The 17,903-nt window shown below is 39.1% G+C and overlaps 2 protein-coding genes across 4 annotated transcripts in view; one reads left to right on the forward strand and one right to left on the reverse strand.

Moving 5' to 3' along the window:
- CEP95 (centrosomal protein 95) overlaps positions 1–16,380 on the forward strand; it is a 36,799-nt gene extending 20,419 nt beyond the window's left edge. For both annotated transcript variants that reach the window (XM_032429857.1, XM_032429858.1), the window contains 12 exons: positions 650–762; positions 924–1,053; positions 1,640–1,793; positions 8,998–9,137; positions 9,936–10,028; positions 10,864–10,993; positions 11,815–11,984; positions 12,100–12,174; positions 13,250–13,402; positions 15,288–15,434; positions 15,724–15,795; positions 16,047–16,380. In XM_032429857.1, coding sequence (XP_032285748.1) covers positions 650–762; positions 924–1,053; positions 1,640–1,793; positions 8,998–9,137; positions 9,936–10,028; positions 10,864–10,993; positions 11,815–11,984; positions 12,100–12,174; positions 13,250–13,402; positions 15,288–15,434; positions 15,724–15,795; positions 16,047–16,223 — 1,554 coding nt within the window. In that variant the 3' untranslated portion in view covers positions 16,224–16,380. The remainder of the gene's footprint in view (positions 1–649; positions 763–923; positions 1,054–1,639; positions 1,794–8,997; positions 9,138–9,935; positions 10,029–10,863; positions 10,994–11,814; positions 11,985–12,099; positions 12,175–13,249; positions 13,403–15,287; positions 15,435–15,723; positions 15,796–16,046) is intronic.
- SMURF2 (SMAD specific E3 ubiquitin protein ligase 2) overlaps positions 11,002–17,903 on the reverse strand; it is a 134,798-nt gene continuing 127,896 nt past the window's right edge. For both annotated transcript variants that reach the window (XR_004302439.1, XM_032429860.1), the window contains one exon: positions 11,002–11,629. Coding sequence is in view for 1 of the 2 variants with exons in the window: in XM_032429860.1 (XP_032285751.1) it covers positions 11,606–11,629 (24 nt within the window). In the remaining variant the exon portion in view is untranslated. The remainder of the gene's footprint in view (positions 11,630–17,903) is intronic.

The raw sequence follows: 17,903 nt of genomic DNA on the forward strand, positions 1-17,903 counted from the left end.
GCCATAACCCCTAAATTTTCATACTTGAGAACATCTCACCTGCCTTTATATTTGAATGGCATCCTGACCCACAGTTTTTATCTGAGTACAAGTTTATAGACATTGCCCTTCCATTGCTTTGGTATTGAGGATCAAGAGAGTATTTTGACAATTTTATTTTTTTTTTGAGAGAGAGATAGCGAGCATGAGCAGGGTGTGGAGGGGGAGGGGCGAAGGAAGAGGAAGAGAGAGCATCTTAAGCAGGCTCCACTCCCAGCATGGAGCCTGAAGCGGGGCTCAATCTCATGACCCTGAGATTATGACCTGAGCTGAAATCAAGAGTCAGACGCTTACGCAACTGAGCCACCCAGGCGCCCTGACAAATGTGTTTTTTAAAAAGTAAAACAGCGGTGCCTGGCTGGCTCAGTTGGAAGAGCATGCAACTCTTGATCTCAGGGTCGTAAGTTTGAGCCCTGCATCAGGCTCAAATGTTGGGTGTAGAGATTGCTTAAATAAATGAAAAAACTTAAAAAAAAAAAAAAAAAAAAAAAGGTAAAACATGGAGAATAAAGGGACTGAGCTTTGTGCCACAGGTCCTCCCTTATCCTCCCACCCAAAATGTGCCATCTTTTGTAGCTTTTTCAAATCAACTCTCTTTTGTTTTTAATAGGAATCAGATAATAAAGTTCCCTTAACTTCTGAGTTGCCTAAAGATAGCAAACAGGAAATGTGTTCAGCTCAGATCCAAGGCCCTAGGACAAGGAAGTTTCCCAAAGGAAAAAGGTAACATTTATTGCAGTCTGTTTTCAGTCTGTTTGCAAAGGGATTTGAAGAAAGGGGTATACTCTCCAGATTTAGCTGTGAAGACCAGTATGAAATATTTGTTAAAGCATGCATTACCACACACTTGGCTACTTAAATGTCACATGGTCATTTTATTACAGATATGAAAGCAGACCTGCAGTCTCATCCTGGGATTCAGCCGTCTCCCAGAGGCCAAGAAAGAGGTTAACAGAACAAGAATTACATTCAGTTTCCAAGAAACTCTCTCAACGGCTCTCTGAACTAGATTGGGTAAGTCTTGTTTTTTTATCTATATTGAGATTGCCATAGTTGGTGAGTATTTAAGTGATCTTCTAATTGAAGATGAAAGCTAAGCTAAGGTACTAAAATTAGTTGTGTCTTAGTTTTTGTGAAAATGTTCCATAAATCAGGCAGGTAGGACACAGGATGAGAAGTCATCTCTTACGTAGCCTTTCATGATATAACCAAATTTGGTACAGATTTATCCTGATTTTTATTGAATTCTGATGAAAACTAATCATTTTAAGTGATTACATTAAAATCTTTTAGATACACCTAAGACAGATTTGGTATAAAATTAGATCTCTTGATTCTCATAAAATCCAGTATTACAGTTTGGGGGTATCATTGAATACATGTATTAAATCCTTATGTGATTTACTCTAAAGTTTATTGAAACTGAATAGTTCATAGTCCATAGCACTGATATACACCCTTCAGAAACTAAATATGCATAAGCATCTGAAAATTATTCGTGCCTAATTATGAGAAGAAGCTTTTTAAAGATTCTGTCTACTTTTTCCAACTTGCATTCTGTTGAAATCAATAAAAGTGTTGAAAAGTATTTTCTCAGTAGATGTTAAAAAGTGCCCTGGGTGATCGAATTAAAGAAAAGACTGACTATGAAGAAGACGGTATTGGAAACGAAGAGATGGAGAGTAGGAAGGATGAAACACTATCTCAGCACAGTGACAGCATCATGGAGTATGGGCCGAAGAATCGAAGGCCAGGTACTTATCCCAGAGAAGCCAGGATAAGGACGTCCCAGGGATCCATTTAGGGACTTCCATTTGTTTATGACTGGCTTTCTCATTTTAAGTATTTCAGAAATATATAAAAGGAGCAAAAATAATAATACTTACATCTTCACCATCTAAAAGCAGATGTGCTAATAATTATATATGCTTTATACCTTTTGCAATTAAAAATAAGAGTTGAAATCCCCTCTGTACTCCCCACAGTCCATTTTCCCCTTCCTTCAAAGAAACAACGCTCTCAAAGTTCGTATCTTCTTATCCCTGTTTTTATTTTTTATTGATATTTTTTATTTTATTGAGATTCAATTGACATATAACATTGTATTCACTGAAGGTGTACAGTATGATTTATTTATATATTGATTGATACTGATATAAATGATTACCACAGTAAGTTTAGTTTACATTTATCACTTCACATAGTTACAAATTTTTTCTTAAAACCTTTAAGATGGGATTTTTTGCAACTTTCAAATATGCAATATAGTATTGTTAACTATAGCCACCATGCTGGACATTATATCCCCAGAACTTATTTATCTTATAATTGGAAGTTTGTACCTTTTGACCACCTTCACACTTCTGGCAACCACCAATCTATTCTCTGTATCTATGACTTTGGTTTTTTTAGATTCCACATATATATGAGGTCATACATTATTTATCTTTCTCTGACTTATTTCACTTAGCATAATGCCTTCAAGGCCCATGCATGTTGTCACAGATGGCAGGATTTCCTTTTTTTCTATGGCTGAATAATAATTCTTTTATGTATTTTTTTTCTTTATCCATTTATCTGTAAGTGGGCACTTAGGCTGTTTCTGTATATTGGCTATTGTAAATAATGCTGCAGTGAACATGGGGGTGCATGTATCTTTTTGAGGTAGTGATTTCTTTTCACTGCTGGGTACCCAGAAGTAGTATCACTGGGTCATTTGGTATTTTTAATATTTTGAGTAATCTCTATACTGTATTACATAGTGGCTGCACCTAACAGTGCACAAGGGTTCCCTTTTCTCTTCATTCTCTCCAACACTTGATATCTTTTGTCTTTTTGATAATTGCCATTATTCTAAACCTGTAAGATGACATCTCATTGTGATTTTGATTTGCATTTCCATGACATTTAGTGATGTTGAGCCCCTTTTCGTATACCTTTTGGCCCTTTGTAGGTCATCTTCAGAAAACTATCAGTTTCTCTGCCCATTTTTTAATTGGATAGTTTTTTGGGGTTTTTTTTTTGGTATTGAGTTGTATGAGTTCTTTATATATTTTGGATATTAACTCTGTATCAGATACCTGATTTGCAGATATCTTCTCCTGTTCGGTGGGTTGCCTTTTCATTTTGTTGATAGTTTCCTTTGCAGTGCAGAAGCTTGATAGAGTCCCATTTGTTGATTTTTACTTTTGTTGTCTTTGCTTTTGGTATCAAATCCAAAAAAGTCATTGCCAAGACCAATGTCAAGGAGCTTACCCGCTGTTTTCTTACCCACTGTTTTCTTCTAGAAGTTTGTGGTTTCAGGTCTTACATTCAGATCTTTAATTCGTTTTGGTTGATTTTTGCATATGGTGTAAGATAAGTTACAGTTTCATTCTGTTGCATGTGGCTGTCCAGTTTTCCCAGCACCATTTATTAGACTCTCTTTGCCCCATTGTATATTCTTGGCTCACTTGTAAATTAATTGACCATATATGTGTGGGTTTATTTCTGGGCTCTGTATTCTGTTCCGTTGATCTGTGTGTCTTTTATGCCAGTACCATATTGTTTTGACACTATAGCTTTGTAATATGGATTGAAATCGGAAAGTGTGATGCCTGCAGCTTTGTTCTTTTTCAGGATCGCTTTGGTTATTTGGGGTGTTTTGTGGTCCCATACAAATTTTGTGATTATTCTATTTCTGTGAAAATACCATTGGAATTTTGATAGGGATTACATTGAGTCTACATGAATTTGAGTAGTATGGGCATTTTAACAGTATTCTTTAAATTCTTGAGCATGGAATATCTTCTCATTTATTTGTGTCTTCTTTCATCAATGTCTTACAGCTTTCAGTATATAGGTCTTTTATTTCCTTGGTTAAATTTATTTGTAGGTATTTTATTTTTTAAATTATTCAAGTATAGTTAACATATAGTGTTAATTACTTTAAGGTGTACAATATAATGATTCAATAATTAATAATGTTATACATTTCTCAGTGCTTATCAAGATAAGCGTACTCTTAATCTCCTTTATCTGTTTTACCGATCCTCCACCCACCTCCCCTCTGGCAACCACCAGGTCTCTGTATTTAAGAGTCTGTGTTTTTGTCTGTCTTTTTTCTTTGTTTATAAATTCCACAGATGGGTGAAATCATATGGTATTTATCTTTCTCTGATTTATTTAACTGAGCATTCTACTCTGCATAATCCATGTTGTTGCAAATCACAAGATTTCATTCTTTTTTATGGCTGAGTATCTTTTTAAAGCAATTGTAAATGGGATTGTTTTCTTAATTTCTCTTAACATATAGTTCTTAGCATATAAAAAGCAACTGATTTTTGTATATTGATTTTATATCCTGCGACTTTACTGAATTCGTTTATTCTAACAGTTTTTTGGTGGGGTCTCCACAGTTTTCTATAACTACTATGATGTCATCTGCAAATACAAAGTTTTATTTTTTCCTTTTCAATTTCAATGCCTTTTTTTTTTTTTAAGATTTTATTTTTAAGTAATCTCTACACCCAACATGGGGCTCAAACTCACAACCCTGAGATCAAGAGTCACATGCTGCACAACTGAGCCTGCCAGGCACCCTTGAATGCCTTTCATTTCTTTTTCTTATCTAATTGCTCTGGCTAGGACGTCCACTACTATGTTGGATAAAAGTAGTAAGAGTAGGCATCCTTGTCATGTTCCTGAAATTAGAAGAAACACTTTCAGCTTTTCACCATTAAGCATAATGTTAGCTGTGGGCTTATCAAATATGGCCTTTATTATATGTTAAGGTACATTCTCTTTATACCCAGTTTGTTGAGAGTTTTTATCCTGAATAGATGTTGAATTTTGTTAAATGCTTTCTCTGCATCTGTTGAGATGATATTTTTATCTTTCATTTTGTTAATGTGGCGAGTCACATTGATTTGTGGATGTTGAGCCATCTTTGCATTGGAATAAATTCCACTTCATTATGGTGTGTGATCCTTCCACTATACAGTTGAATTCAGGGGAGCTTTGGTGGCTCAGTCAGTTAAGTGTCCAACTCTTGGTTTTGGCTCAGATCGTGAGATCAAGCCTGGCATTGGGCTTCACACTCAGCAGAGAGTCTGCTTCTCTCCCTCTGCCCTTCACTCTGCTCACGCACATACACACCAGTTACAACATTAGACTTTTCTGAATTTAACTATATATTTACCTTTACCAGTGAGATTTGTACTTTCATATGCTTTCCTATTACTAAACTGCAACCTTTTATTTAAAGAAGCATCCTAAAAATTTCTTGTAAAGCTGTTCTAGTGTTAATGAACTGCTTCAGCTTTTGCTTGTGTGGAAAACTATTTCTCCGGTTCCAAAGGACAGTTTTGCTGAGTAAAATAGTTTTTCTTGGCAGTTTTTCTCTTTCAGCACTTTGAATATATTGTGCTATTCCCTTCGGGCCTGAAAAGGTTCACCTGAAAAATCTAAGGATAGTGGTATGGGGGTTCCCTTGTACATAACAAGTTGTTTTTCTCTTGTTGCTTTAAAGATTCTCTCAAATTTGACAATTTATGTATAATGTGTGTTAGTGTGGGGTCTTTGGATTCATCTTATTTGAAAGTTTCTGGGCTTCTTGGATCTGGATGTCTGTTTCCTTTACCCAGGTTAGGGGAGTTTCCAGCCATTATTTCTTTGAATTGGCTTTCTGGCCTTTTTCTCTCTCTTCTCCTACTGGGACCCCTATAGTGTGAATATTGGTCCACTTGCAGGTGTCCCACAAATCCCTTAAGCTATCTTCATTCTTTTTTATTCATTTTTCTTTTTGCTCCTCTGTTTGGGTAAGTTCCACGGTTCTTTGAGTTTGTTAATCCTTTTTTCTGCTTCATCTAGTCTGCTGTTGATCCCCTGTATTGAATTTTTCAATTTAGTTATATTTTTTAATTATGTGACTTCTGTTTGGTACTTTCTTGTATTTTCTTTTTGTTGAGATTCTCACTTTGTGCATTGTTCTCCTGACCTTGGGGAGCATCTTTATGACCACCATTTTTAAGTCTTCCTCAAAGTCCTTATCTCTGTTTCATTAAGGTCTGTTTATCTCATTCTTTTGTTAAGAACATATTCTTTTTTGGGGCGCCTGGGTGGCTCAGTCGTTAAGCGTCTGCCTTCGGCTCAGGTCGTGATCCCAGGGTCCTGGGATCAAGCCCTGCATCGGGCTCCCTGCTCGGCAGGGAGTCTGCTTCTCCCTCTCCCACTCCCCCTGCTTGTGTTCCCACTCTTGCTGTGTCTCTGTCAAGTAAATAAATAAAAAATCTTAAAAAAAAAAAAACATATTCTTTTTCATTTTCCTGTCTCTATTGGTCTCTGTGCACTAAGTAAACAGCCACCTCTCCCAGTCTTGAAGGAGTAGTGCCTGTCCCTATCTCTTGGGTGTCTCAAACCCTTGTGATTGTCCAAACTGCCTTCTGTGTTCTTAATGGCTCGCAATAGATAGAGGGTGTGCCAAGGCCCATTTCAATGTAGGGTTTTTTCTCATTCACCTAGGTGTAGGAGTCATTCAGCTAGTTTCTGGATTCCCTTCTGAGGGAATTATTCCATATGTAGCTGTAGATTCAGTGCATCCATGGGAGGAGGTGCATTCAGGAGCCTCTATATTGCCATCTTTTTTTTTTTTTTTTTAAAGATTTTATTTATTTATTTGAGAGAGAGAATGAGAGACAGAGAGCATGAGAGGGAGGAGGGTCAGAGGGAGAAGCAGACTCCCTGTCGAGCAGGGAGCCCGATGCGGGACTCGATCCCGGGACTCCAGGATCATGACCTGAGCCGAAGGCAGTCGCTTAACCAACTGAGCCACCCAGGCGCCCCTCTATATTGCCATCTTAAACTGGAACCTTCTCATTCCTGTTTTTATACTGGTAACAGCTCATATTTACTTATAAAGGCTATTATTTTATGTTTTTAAACTAAGATACTGTATTATTCTGCAACTTTTTTCTGTTAATGTTGTTTTGGAAATCTTTGTTGATTACAGATCCAGCATTCATTTTTATTAAGTTCATAGAATAATACTCCATTTGTATGAATATATATATCACCATTTCCTCTATTGCAGGACATACAGATTGCAAAAGCGTAGTTATGAAAAGTAGAAACAATGTACAACCTGTAACATGTGCAGAAATTTCTCTAGAATCTTCGGCCACCTGGCTGGCTTAGGCATAGACCATGGGACTCTTCATCTCAGGGTTGTAGGTTGTGCGTTTGAGCCCCATGTAGGGAGTAGAGTTTACTTTAAAAAAAAAAAAAAAAGTTTCCGTAGGCTCTACATCTAGTAGAACAGCTATTTACTCCAAAAATCTTTTTTTTCTCTTGTTTCATCTTTCTCCCCTTAAACTTTCCCAAGTAATTGCTAGGTAAGCCTCACCTAGTAACCTACATGTTTCCCTTCTATACACATACACATCATATCCCATTTTGAAAACTCACTGTAAGTTAAAATGTTATTTTCATTGGATCTTTAATGAAAAGAATACATTATGGACATAAGATGTCATAAAGACATCATTTAAAATCAGTTGTGCAAGTCAGGTTTTTTTTGTTTTTTTTTTTTTAAGATTTTATTTGACAGAGAGAGACACAGCGAGAGAGGGAACACAAGCAGAGGGAGAAGCAGGCTTTCCGCAGAGCAGGGAGCCCGATGTGGGGCTCGATCCCATGACTCTGGGATCATGACCTGAGCTGAAGGCAGACGCCTAACGACTGAGCCACCCAGGCGCCCCTGCAAGTCAGTTTTTCTTAATATCTTTTTTTTTTTTTTTTTTTTAAGATTTATATATTTATTTTGGAGAACAAGCAAGCAAGTGAGGGGAAGGGCAGAGGGAGAGGGAGAGAGAGAATCTCAAGCAGACTCCCCACTGAGCATGGAGCACGACACCAGCCGATCTTAGGACCCTGAGATCCTGACCTGAGCCAAAACCAAGAGTCGGATGTCCAACTGACTGAACCACCCAGACGCCCCAATCTTACTTTTTTCTTTTTTAATTAAGTATCTCGGTGCCCAACATGGGGCTCAAACTCATGACACCGAGGTCAGGAGTTGCGTGCTCCACTGACTGAGCCAGCCAGGCGCCCCCTTAATATCTTATATTTGAAAGATTTGAATTAAGAGAGTGAGAAAAATAAAAGCTTAGGGAAATTTGAATTCTCTGAGAAGGTTTTAAAGATATCAAACTAATTTCCTTAACCTTAGAACTACTCACTTTTCTGAAAAAGGCATGGAGTCCACCTCTACACAGCTAGCAGATGCCCAAGTACAACTAAAAACAGTAGAACATAAAAACGTTTATGAAGTGACTTGTTAGATCTCTTAGGCAGTGTGGAATTAGGGCTAACTTAACTACATAAGGAAAAATTGGGACTACTTAGAAAATGCTGAATTATGTTAACTTTTTCTTCTAAGCATGCTGCTTTATAAGGGTAAGATGTATACATACTTATATCCTACCTCCTCAGGACCTAGGTAGGTATAAAAGGATAGCAGACATACAGCTTGGATAGTTTAACATTTTCTTTCTCCACCACCACTTCCTTCCACTTAATTCACATGTTGATCCATTTTCAATCCAAAGTTGAATATAGAACCTAAGTACTTTTTTGGGACTGTATACATTTGTGTATTGGTCTGACTAAACATACAAATAAATACAAATTAGTTAGGGGCGCCTGGGTGGCTCAGTCGATTAAGTGTCTGCCTTCAGCTCAGGTCATGATCCCAGGGTCCTGGGATTGAGTCCCACGTCTGGCTCCCTGCTCCTCTGCCCCTCTCCCCACTTGGGCATGTGCTCTCTCAAATAAAATTTAAAAAAAAAAAACAAATTAGTTATAGGAGAGAGTACATTTAGCGCGTTCACATTCTTTTTGGGTTTGGTAAAAATCAACTATTTGATTTCCAACTTAACATTTCTGGATGTACAGGAACTAATGGTACATGTCCTATTGTAGGACTTTCCACGCGTAGAAGGCCGCCCTGCAGATCTCATTCACTCTCTCCACCTCCACTTAACAAAAACACACAGTGCCATAAGGAGAGAAGAAGGCAGCGAAAGCCAAAAGAAACAGATATTCGGCAATTCCAAGCAAAGGTACATCCCATCTTTGGCTAAGATTGGGTAGCAGGCAATACCGTTTACCCTCAGCCAAATACTACAGTGAACGTACTGTTGATTAAAGGCTTAAAATGCATTTAATATTCTTGAACTGAGTGGATGGTAGGAGATTATGTGACATAGCTTTTTGTCCCCCCCACCTTTATGGAACATAAAACTTATACTTGTGATACTCTAAGAAAACTAACCTTGTCAGATATAACCCAGTACTCCAGTGGATTCAAAAAGAGTAGATCAGTGTGGGTTGATATTTTCAGAGAGTGTTTCAGAAAGGATGAGAATTGGAGGTGGATTAAAAGTGATAGACTAGTTGAGTTACAGGTAGGATTAAAGTGCCCAAGACAGGAATGAGAGGAAGTGGTTAAGATTCAACATGGAGAATTACGATTACCAAGGAAGGCTTTCTGCTGTGGAATAGGGATTTTGAAATGCAGCATAAATTTAGAACACGTACATTGTTTGCTATAGCATATTTTATGATTGTGAAAAACTGAAATTAATTTAGATGTCTTATAATAACATGTAACTTCTACTCAAGGGACTGTCAAAATAATTACAAAACCGGAGAACAAAAAAATGCATTTTTGGGGGGACATAAAATTTTATGTCCCAATTACATGTCTGTTAAATAATGTATATTTATGATAGCGGGGGCCTGAAAGGAACTTAAAAAAAAAAAATGGAATGGCAGAATCTTAGGTTAATTTTTTTCCCTACATTTTCATTTTGTATGTTTTTAGTAACTGTAATGTCATATGGCTTTTTCTGCTCTAGGCAATAACCGAAGCATTTGAAAGGGAACTAAGAAGAAATAAAGTTCAAGAGAATATTGGATCTCTAGGAATAAATGAGGAGGAGGAGGAAACAGTGGGTAAAAGTCTCTGCTGTAATAAATGCAACTTGATCAGATCAGTGGAAAATACAGAGATGATCTTTTTTTTATTTAAAAAAACTTTTTTAAAGATTTGTCAGAGAGAGAGCGAGCAAGCACAAGTGGGAGAGTGGCAGAGGGAGAGGGAGAAGCAGACTCCCCACTAAGCAAGGACCCCCATGTGGGACTCGATCCTGGGATCATGACCCAAGCTGAAGGCAGACGCTTGGTGACAAAGGATACCAGCACTTTTCCTTCCTGTCCAGAACTTCCATCAGTTACGGGGTTCTGTTCACCAGGGGTTTAAAAGATAGTTGAGGCTGACAGGTTAAAGGGGAGTGAGGAGATCCCCCTTGTTCTGTGTCTGGGTGGAAGAATCCCAAAGCAGACATGTCCATTGCTTACAATGGATGGTTACAGAAACTAAGTGAAAACAGGAAAAATGCTTGTGCTGGAATGTTCATGAACAAAACAGGATATAAAATACAGTATGGCTACAATAAACATTATTTAAGAACTTTTTTAATCTACATGGAAAAAGTTGTCAAAGAAGCCAGTACATCAAAACATTATTAGTGGTTGTGTTTAGGGTGTGGGACTATGGTGACTCTGAAACTCAAAAAAGATTCAGTGCTTTTTCAGATTCCAAGGGGTGCCAGAAGCCAAAAGATGCTTTTAACTTAGATAAACACTAAGCAGATTTTAGAAATTGGAAGTAAGGTGTTTGGTAGGGGATTAGTTAGCTATTTTTGTCAATGTATAATATTTAAGATAATATATGAGAGAGTTATTGGACTTTTATTTCTATTCTGTTTTATGTCTGCTTCTAAGGAAAAAATATACAGAGAAGCTGTTCATAAAGGAACTCCAAAACGTAGTCAGCCCTGGAAGACTTACTCTAGAAAAACCACAACTCCAAGTCCAAGAGGTGGCTTGCCAAAGCCAAATAAAGCAGTTCCAAGTAAGAACCACAAAATTGTACTTTATGGAAAACTGGCATCCTTTGAAAGTGTGTGCTACATTCCACGGACACAGCACTGAAAACTTAACATCCACCAGTTAGCTGGAGAAAGTTCCTCTTTTATCACTGCCATATGCTAGATTTCTATAAAGAGAGCTAAAACTCATAAATAAGGCATTTATTTAAAACTCTTAATACCTTCGGGAGGCCTACATATCGGTAGCGGCGGCACCGATAGGCAGCCCTGCCTGCTACTCCGGCTGTAGCCTCCCCCTGCTCACGCACGCCGGTGCCTTTTCTTTGTTTCTGGGAAGTTGGTAGAACCCGCGGGATGCTCCAAAGCAAGCAGATGTCCCGTCCAGCTCCTGTTATATTGACAGTTGGTGCCAGTGAGTGTTAGAGTCCTGTTACAAGGAAAACAAGGTCATGTGAAATGCCCGGGTTCCATTTCAAACACTGCTGGCCTTCTAACGACATCCCATCAGACAGAGACTTTGCCTCTCAGTAGAGCCGAGAAGTGTTTGACCACACGCACAGCGTCCACCTCAGTCCGTGAGTCAGCTGAGCAGTTAGGATGGACTTCTGCATCAGTCAGAACTGTTGAGCTTATTCTTATCCTTCCTGGTAGTTGGTGTACTAGGATCAAAGAAGGAGTACGAAAGTTATCGACATACTTTTAGATTTATTCTTTTCAGGATCAGAACTGCATCACTTAGATAAGCTTTGCTCCACCAGGAAGGTAGAATGAGAGTTCTTATTAAAAGCTATCAGCAAATCTCTCAGATTGAGAGATTTTATGGTGGTTTTGTTTTACCTTGCAGTGAAAGTAAATGAACACAGTCTCCTGCCCCTCATGCTGGAGCAGTTTCCATTTCTCTATGTTTCTGGCCAAACACTAAGCAAAATGTGGAAACAGCAAATTACACAGGTTGAACAGCTCAAAAAAGATGCATATAAAGAAAATCGATCAAAGAAGAAACTCCAGGATGAAGTAAGTTAACTGTCAATTACAAGCTTAGAAATATAAAGCAGAAAAGGGAAGAGCTTATCCTTCAGAATTTAGTGAATAGCATTATTAACCTCCTTCCTTTCTGTCCCTCTTAAAGATAGAAGAAGCCTTAAAAAGGCATGACCTCCTTACTGCACTTGTCAAGAAAGAATATGAACATAGCAAGAGACTGGTATGTTAAGAGCAAGTTGAGTCTTATAATTATGAGTTTGTAAGTTATATTATTTATACAACTGGGTAATAGGCCCACAGACTTCTACCTTTGACACTTGTCTATGGAAGCATCTAAGGCTGTAACCAAAACTGATGAGGGGCAAAGGTGCTGAGTACTTCATATATACAGTTTCATTTGGTCTTTATAGTAACATAATGGAGATATTTTCTCTGAGATGCTAATTTATGCTTGGTCCCAACTGTACTCAGCAAGGGGCAAGGTTGAGATTTTAATTCAGGTCTGTTTCTGCCTCCACAGCAACTTCGAGGTACCAGGTGGTTGTAAGCTACTGCTTTTTGTCCTCTCTGATCTAAGGTCTTAAGTAGAGAACTGAGCTAGTTTACCACCCTCCCAACCTTCTAATAAGGTTGAAAATTGTACATAGCACAACTTCTGTTGAGTATAATGGAGAGGACAGAGGTCAAAGACAGTATGTCGGAAGAAGGAGTTTTAAAACTCCTGGTTGAGATAAGCAGTGAGAAGTATATTCCTAAACAATTTAAGAGAAAGAAGGGGAAGCCAGCTGAAAATCTATGTGTGGTACTTTGGGGGAAAAGAAAACTAGTATCAGTCTGGACACCTTGTTGAGGGCGTTATGTACATGACCTCATTTCATCCTCACTGCTTTGTAAGATACTAATTTCCTTAGTTTTGACATAAATACTCTTGGTGTAACTCAAGCTTTGCTTGAAAGTCAGAATGCCTTTCTTCTACTCCTTTTAAGCATCTGGGTGTGGCTTAGGCAACCCCCTAGGGGACATGGGGAAAGGAGATCTTCAGTTCCACCAAGATCAGCTGCAGCAGTTGGGGCTCGTTGGGGCTCGTTGGGGCAGCCTTTCAGACTGGTGATGAACCTACCAAAGGCTGGAAGGCTTCTGGGGGCTGACAGTTTTTCAGAGTCTATGCCCAGGTAGTAGGCCACTGGCCCTGCATGCCTGGCTTACTCCTTGAAGACCTCGTGATGGGGAGTGGAGCAGCTAAGAATGCCAGAGTCTGTCTTTCTCTTGTCCTTACTTCTTTTTCCCTTTCCCAGCAAGACTTCAAGGACCGCATTCATAGGCAGAAGTTGACACAGTCAAAGATAACAGAAAATCGGCAACAGATTGTCCGTGCCCGAAAATACTATGATGATTACAGAGTTCAGTTGCGTGCAAAAATGATGAGAATGAGGACCCGGGAAGAAATGGTAAATACAGGTTTTTGTTTTGTTTTTGGTTTTTTTTAAGATTGATTGATTGTAGAGAGGGTGAGGGAGTATAAGCGGTGGGGAGGGGCAGAGGGAGAATCTCAAGCAGACTCCTCACTGAGCTCGGAGCCTGAAATGGGGCTCCATCTCACGACCCTGAGATCATGACCTGAGCCGAAATCAGGAGTTGGACGCTTAACCGACAGCCATCCAGGTGCCCCGTAAGTGTAGCTTTTTATCCAACCCTATCAAACGGGTGAATTTTATCTGTTAGCTTTCAGGACTACCTTCTTTGTGACTCCTGTCCCTATTTGAATCCAAAACCCAAATGCAAGTCCTAAAGTGCCGGCTCTGAGAGTTTCAACTTGTCCGTACCTCATTTTATTACCTGTGTGGTACATCCTCCAGTGCCCTCATTCCCTCTGACCTCCTGCATGTGTTTTCCAGTACAATTGTTTCAAGGGGTTTGGGAGTGTGTTTAGAAGGAGCAGGGATTTAAAGTGTGACTAGATGACCTGGATTCCACATAAAAACGGGAAAGGAGTGTAGGACAGATGCGTTGTGAAGTATTTCTCCACGGTATTTGTTGTCTCATCCTAATCAAGCTGAAATGCTTAATATTTTGGGATTCCAAACTGGCAGTAAATTACATCTCTAGAGTAAAACATTAAGGTAATTACAGTTAACTGGGCTACTACTATCATGCTCATTTCTAAAGGATACTAAGGCTTTGAGAGGTTAAGTAACTTGACTAATGAATGCATGGCTATAAGGGAAATGGGCATATCTAAATCCTTTGAAAAATTTGTTTTCCTCCGGCCCAGTTCGATGATAACCACCTCCCCCTCAGTTGTGCACATGTGTAAATGCGCCATTTGTTTCTTCTCTGGCTGGGGTTCTTCCCCTATATATGTGGCTGCTTGAGAACTGTTTTCTGAAAGCAGTAAAGAATTTTGGGGAGGGGCGCCTGGGTGGCTCAGTCATTAAGCGTCTGCCTTCGGCTCAGGTCATGATCCCGGGGTCCTGGGATCGAGCCCCACATCGGGCTCCCTGTTCAGCGGGAAGCCTGCTTCTCCCTCTCCCCCTGCTTGTGTTCCCTCTCTTGCTGTGCCTGTCAAATAAATTAAAAAAAAAAAATTGGGGGGATATAGGAAAGGATGCTGAACACCACTGGTCATTAAGGAAGTACAAATCAAAACCACAAGGGGAAACCACTCACTAAAATATAAAAAGACAGGTGTTGGCAAGGATATGGAGAACTTACAGCCCTCATGCAAGGTTGGCAAAATGGTGCAACCACTTTAGATCACAGTCTGGCAGTTCGTCAAAAGGTTAACATGGCTTCCTACCCTGTGACTCCATAATTTCACTCTTAGGTATATAGCCACACAACCTATGTACGATTACCTTTAGCAGCTTTATTTATAATATGCAAAAAGAGGAAAAAACCCAAAGGCCCATCAGCTGATGGATAAACAAAATGTGATATTCCCATATCGTAGTAAAAGGAATGAAGTATTGATATCTGCTACAACATAGATGAACCGTGAAAACACACTAAGTGAAAGAAGCCAGATACAAAAGGCCACATATTTTGTGATTATATGAAATAATCCAGAATAGGCAAATTTACAGACATAGAAAGTATATTAGTGGTTGCAGGGGGTGGGGGAGTGGCTGCTACTGGGTATAGGGCTTCTTTCTGAAGTGATGGTTGCACAACTCTGAATATACAAAAATCTACTGAATTTTACCTCTTAAAAGGGTGAATTTTGTGGTATGTGGATTATATCTCAATAAAGCTGTTACTTAAAACTGTGAAATAGAATCAGTACAAAATGTTTCTATTCCTCCATGAAAGTTCAGCATAACTTTTTCTAACCAGATTTTTAAGAAATTGTTTGAAGAAGGTTTACAAATTCAAAAGCAAAGATTACGAGACCTAAGAAACTATGCCAAAGAAAAGCGAGCCGAACAAAAGATACAGCACCAGAATGAACTGGACTCAATGGAGAACTACTATAAAGACCAGGTGAGCTCACTGTTGCTGGTTCACACTCTAATGTGCTTAATCCCGGCCACCTTGTGTCAAAAAACAGCTTACTCTGTTTAATAAAAAACCTCCACATATTAACTCAACCTGTCACTCTGCTGGTTAGACTGATTATTCATGATAAGCTAGTACTTGATCACAGTACATAGATTCTCTATATTGCCCTATTTCTATTAAAATAAAGATTTTAAGTCTGTGAACATTATATATCAGAATTGTTAAATTTGGGCTACAGATAAACATTTGGGTTTTTTTCCTCCCTATACAGTTTTCATTGCTGGCAGAAGCCATATCACAAGAACGCCAGGAACTCAAAGCCAGAGAGAAATCCCAGGCCCAGGTAATAATTAACAGGATAGAAATCATTGATTTACATTTTTAAGAACTAGAAAACAATTGTATTACATCTACGACCCAAAACATTTATCCTACGGTTAATCCTATAAATAGGATTTATCCTGTGTTAATTTTACCTGTTAAGTCTCTGTAAGAGCGACTGCTCAATTATGACAATGGCAGGAGCTTGAGGAGGGGGGATAAAAATTGACAGGGGCTCAGACCAGTCTGACCAGTACCCGCCTTATCTTTTAGACACTGTATAAGGTGAAGAGGGAGCTGAGATCAAAGATGGAGGAGGAAATTCAGCAACTGCAGCAGATGATAACCCAGAATGACGACGACACATTCTTTCGGGAATTGGAAGCTGAGCGCTTCAGAGCTCGACTTCATCTGGCTTCTTTTCAGTACAGTAAAAATCCCTTCCTCTGAGGCCCGATTTTATAAGTGGTTTCTGGAGGACTTGACTAGGACAGATCTAGAACTGAGCCAGTAAACAATCTAAACCAGGAGACTTGTTTCTAAATGCCTAATGCATTCCAATACTTTTTATGACAATTTTTTAAATAAAAATCATTTTCTCGAAGTATACCACTTTGAATTTATGACTTCTTCAAAGGGGGAATAAAGGCACACATAGTTGGTCATAGTTGCAGTAATTAACAAGCCTTGCTTGAGCAGCCAGCTCCTGAAGCCTATTGCTGTAGGTCAGTAAAAACAATAAAAGTCTCTAATTCAGAGAAGCGCTAGAAATGTGGGCTTGTCATCAGAGGTGGGAGCTGGGGTTAAATCTTTAAGATACTGTGTAGATGTTTTAGCTGGTGGCTGGAAAATGAGAATTTGTGTATATGGCCTCTGTTAGTTGGCAGAGGACAGCGTGAGAAGAGGCAAAGGGTGGAAGGTGTGGGCCTTAAGGAGCACTTGTGCTTGCGCATGGAAAGGAGGCACATTGGACTTGGAGTAAACAAGTACACCGACCCTCTTTCTGGTATGGAGGAGTAACGGGGGGGGGGGGGGGACCAAAAACCCAGCAGGGTGTGGCACCTTCCATGGGAAGGGAGGCTTCAGCTTTTGTAAAGGCCAAGAGCAGTTGAGGATATGGGGACTTTGCTGATCAAAGCCAGAGAGTGGCACAGGGCACCAGGGACAAACTGAAGGGGAGAAGAGACGCTCCCGTTAGGGCACGTAGAGAGTAGCATGGAGCATATGAACATGTTTCATCTAGCATTTCAAGCCGTTCAGACTATATTACCCAGCTCATTTGATTGCTATGACCAATTTCTTCTTGTCTTAAAAAAAACATTAAACTGCCTTTAAAACTTTGCCCTCCGGAGAAGGAGAGGGGGAGGCAAGCCATAAGAGACTCTTAAAGATAAGAGAACAAACTGAGGGTTGCTGGAGGGGAGGCAGGTGGGGGGATGGGCTAAATGGGTGGAGGGTATTAAGGAGGGCACTTGTATGATGAGCACTGGGTATTATGTGTGAGGAATCACTAAATTCTACTGAAACCAGTATCACACTATATGTTAACTAGAATATAAAAATACGGAAGAAAATTTAAAAATAAAGCTTTGCCCTCTGAAGAACAAAGCTGTAAGCATCATGCTCCCTGATTTCAAACTGTATGACAATTATCAAAACAGTATGGTATTGGCATAGAAACACAGATCAGTGGAACAGAATAGAGAGCCCAGAAATAAACCTACACACATGTGGTCAATTTACAACAAATGACTCAAGAATACTCAATAGGAAAAAGGACAGTCTCTTCAACAAATGGTGTTGGGAAAACAGGACATCCACATGTGAAAGATGACACTGAACCCATTATCTTATACACAAAAATTAACTCCAAAGGATTAAAAACTTGAACATAAAACCTGGGACCATAAAGCTAGAAGAAAGCATAGGTGGTAAGTTCCTTGACATTGGTCTTAGTGATGATTTTTTGGATTTGATACCAAAAGTAAAAATAACGAGTGGGAGGGACTACCACTAACTAAAAAGCTTCTGCATAACAAAGGAAACCATCAACAAAATGAAAAGGTAACCTATCAAGTGGGGATAAAATATTAGCAAATGAGATACTATAAAGGGGTTAATATCCAAAAT

The sequence above is a fragment of the Phoca vitulina genome, unplaced genomic scaffold (genome assembly GCF_004348235.1).
Source record: "Phoca vitulina isolate PV1807 unplaced genomic scaffold, GSC_HSeal_1.0 scaffold41, whole genome shotgun sequence".
NCBI lineage: Eukaryota > Metazoa > Chordata > Mammalia > Carnivora > Phocidae > Phoca > Phoca vitulina.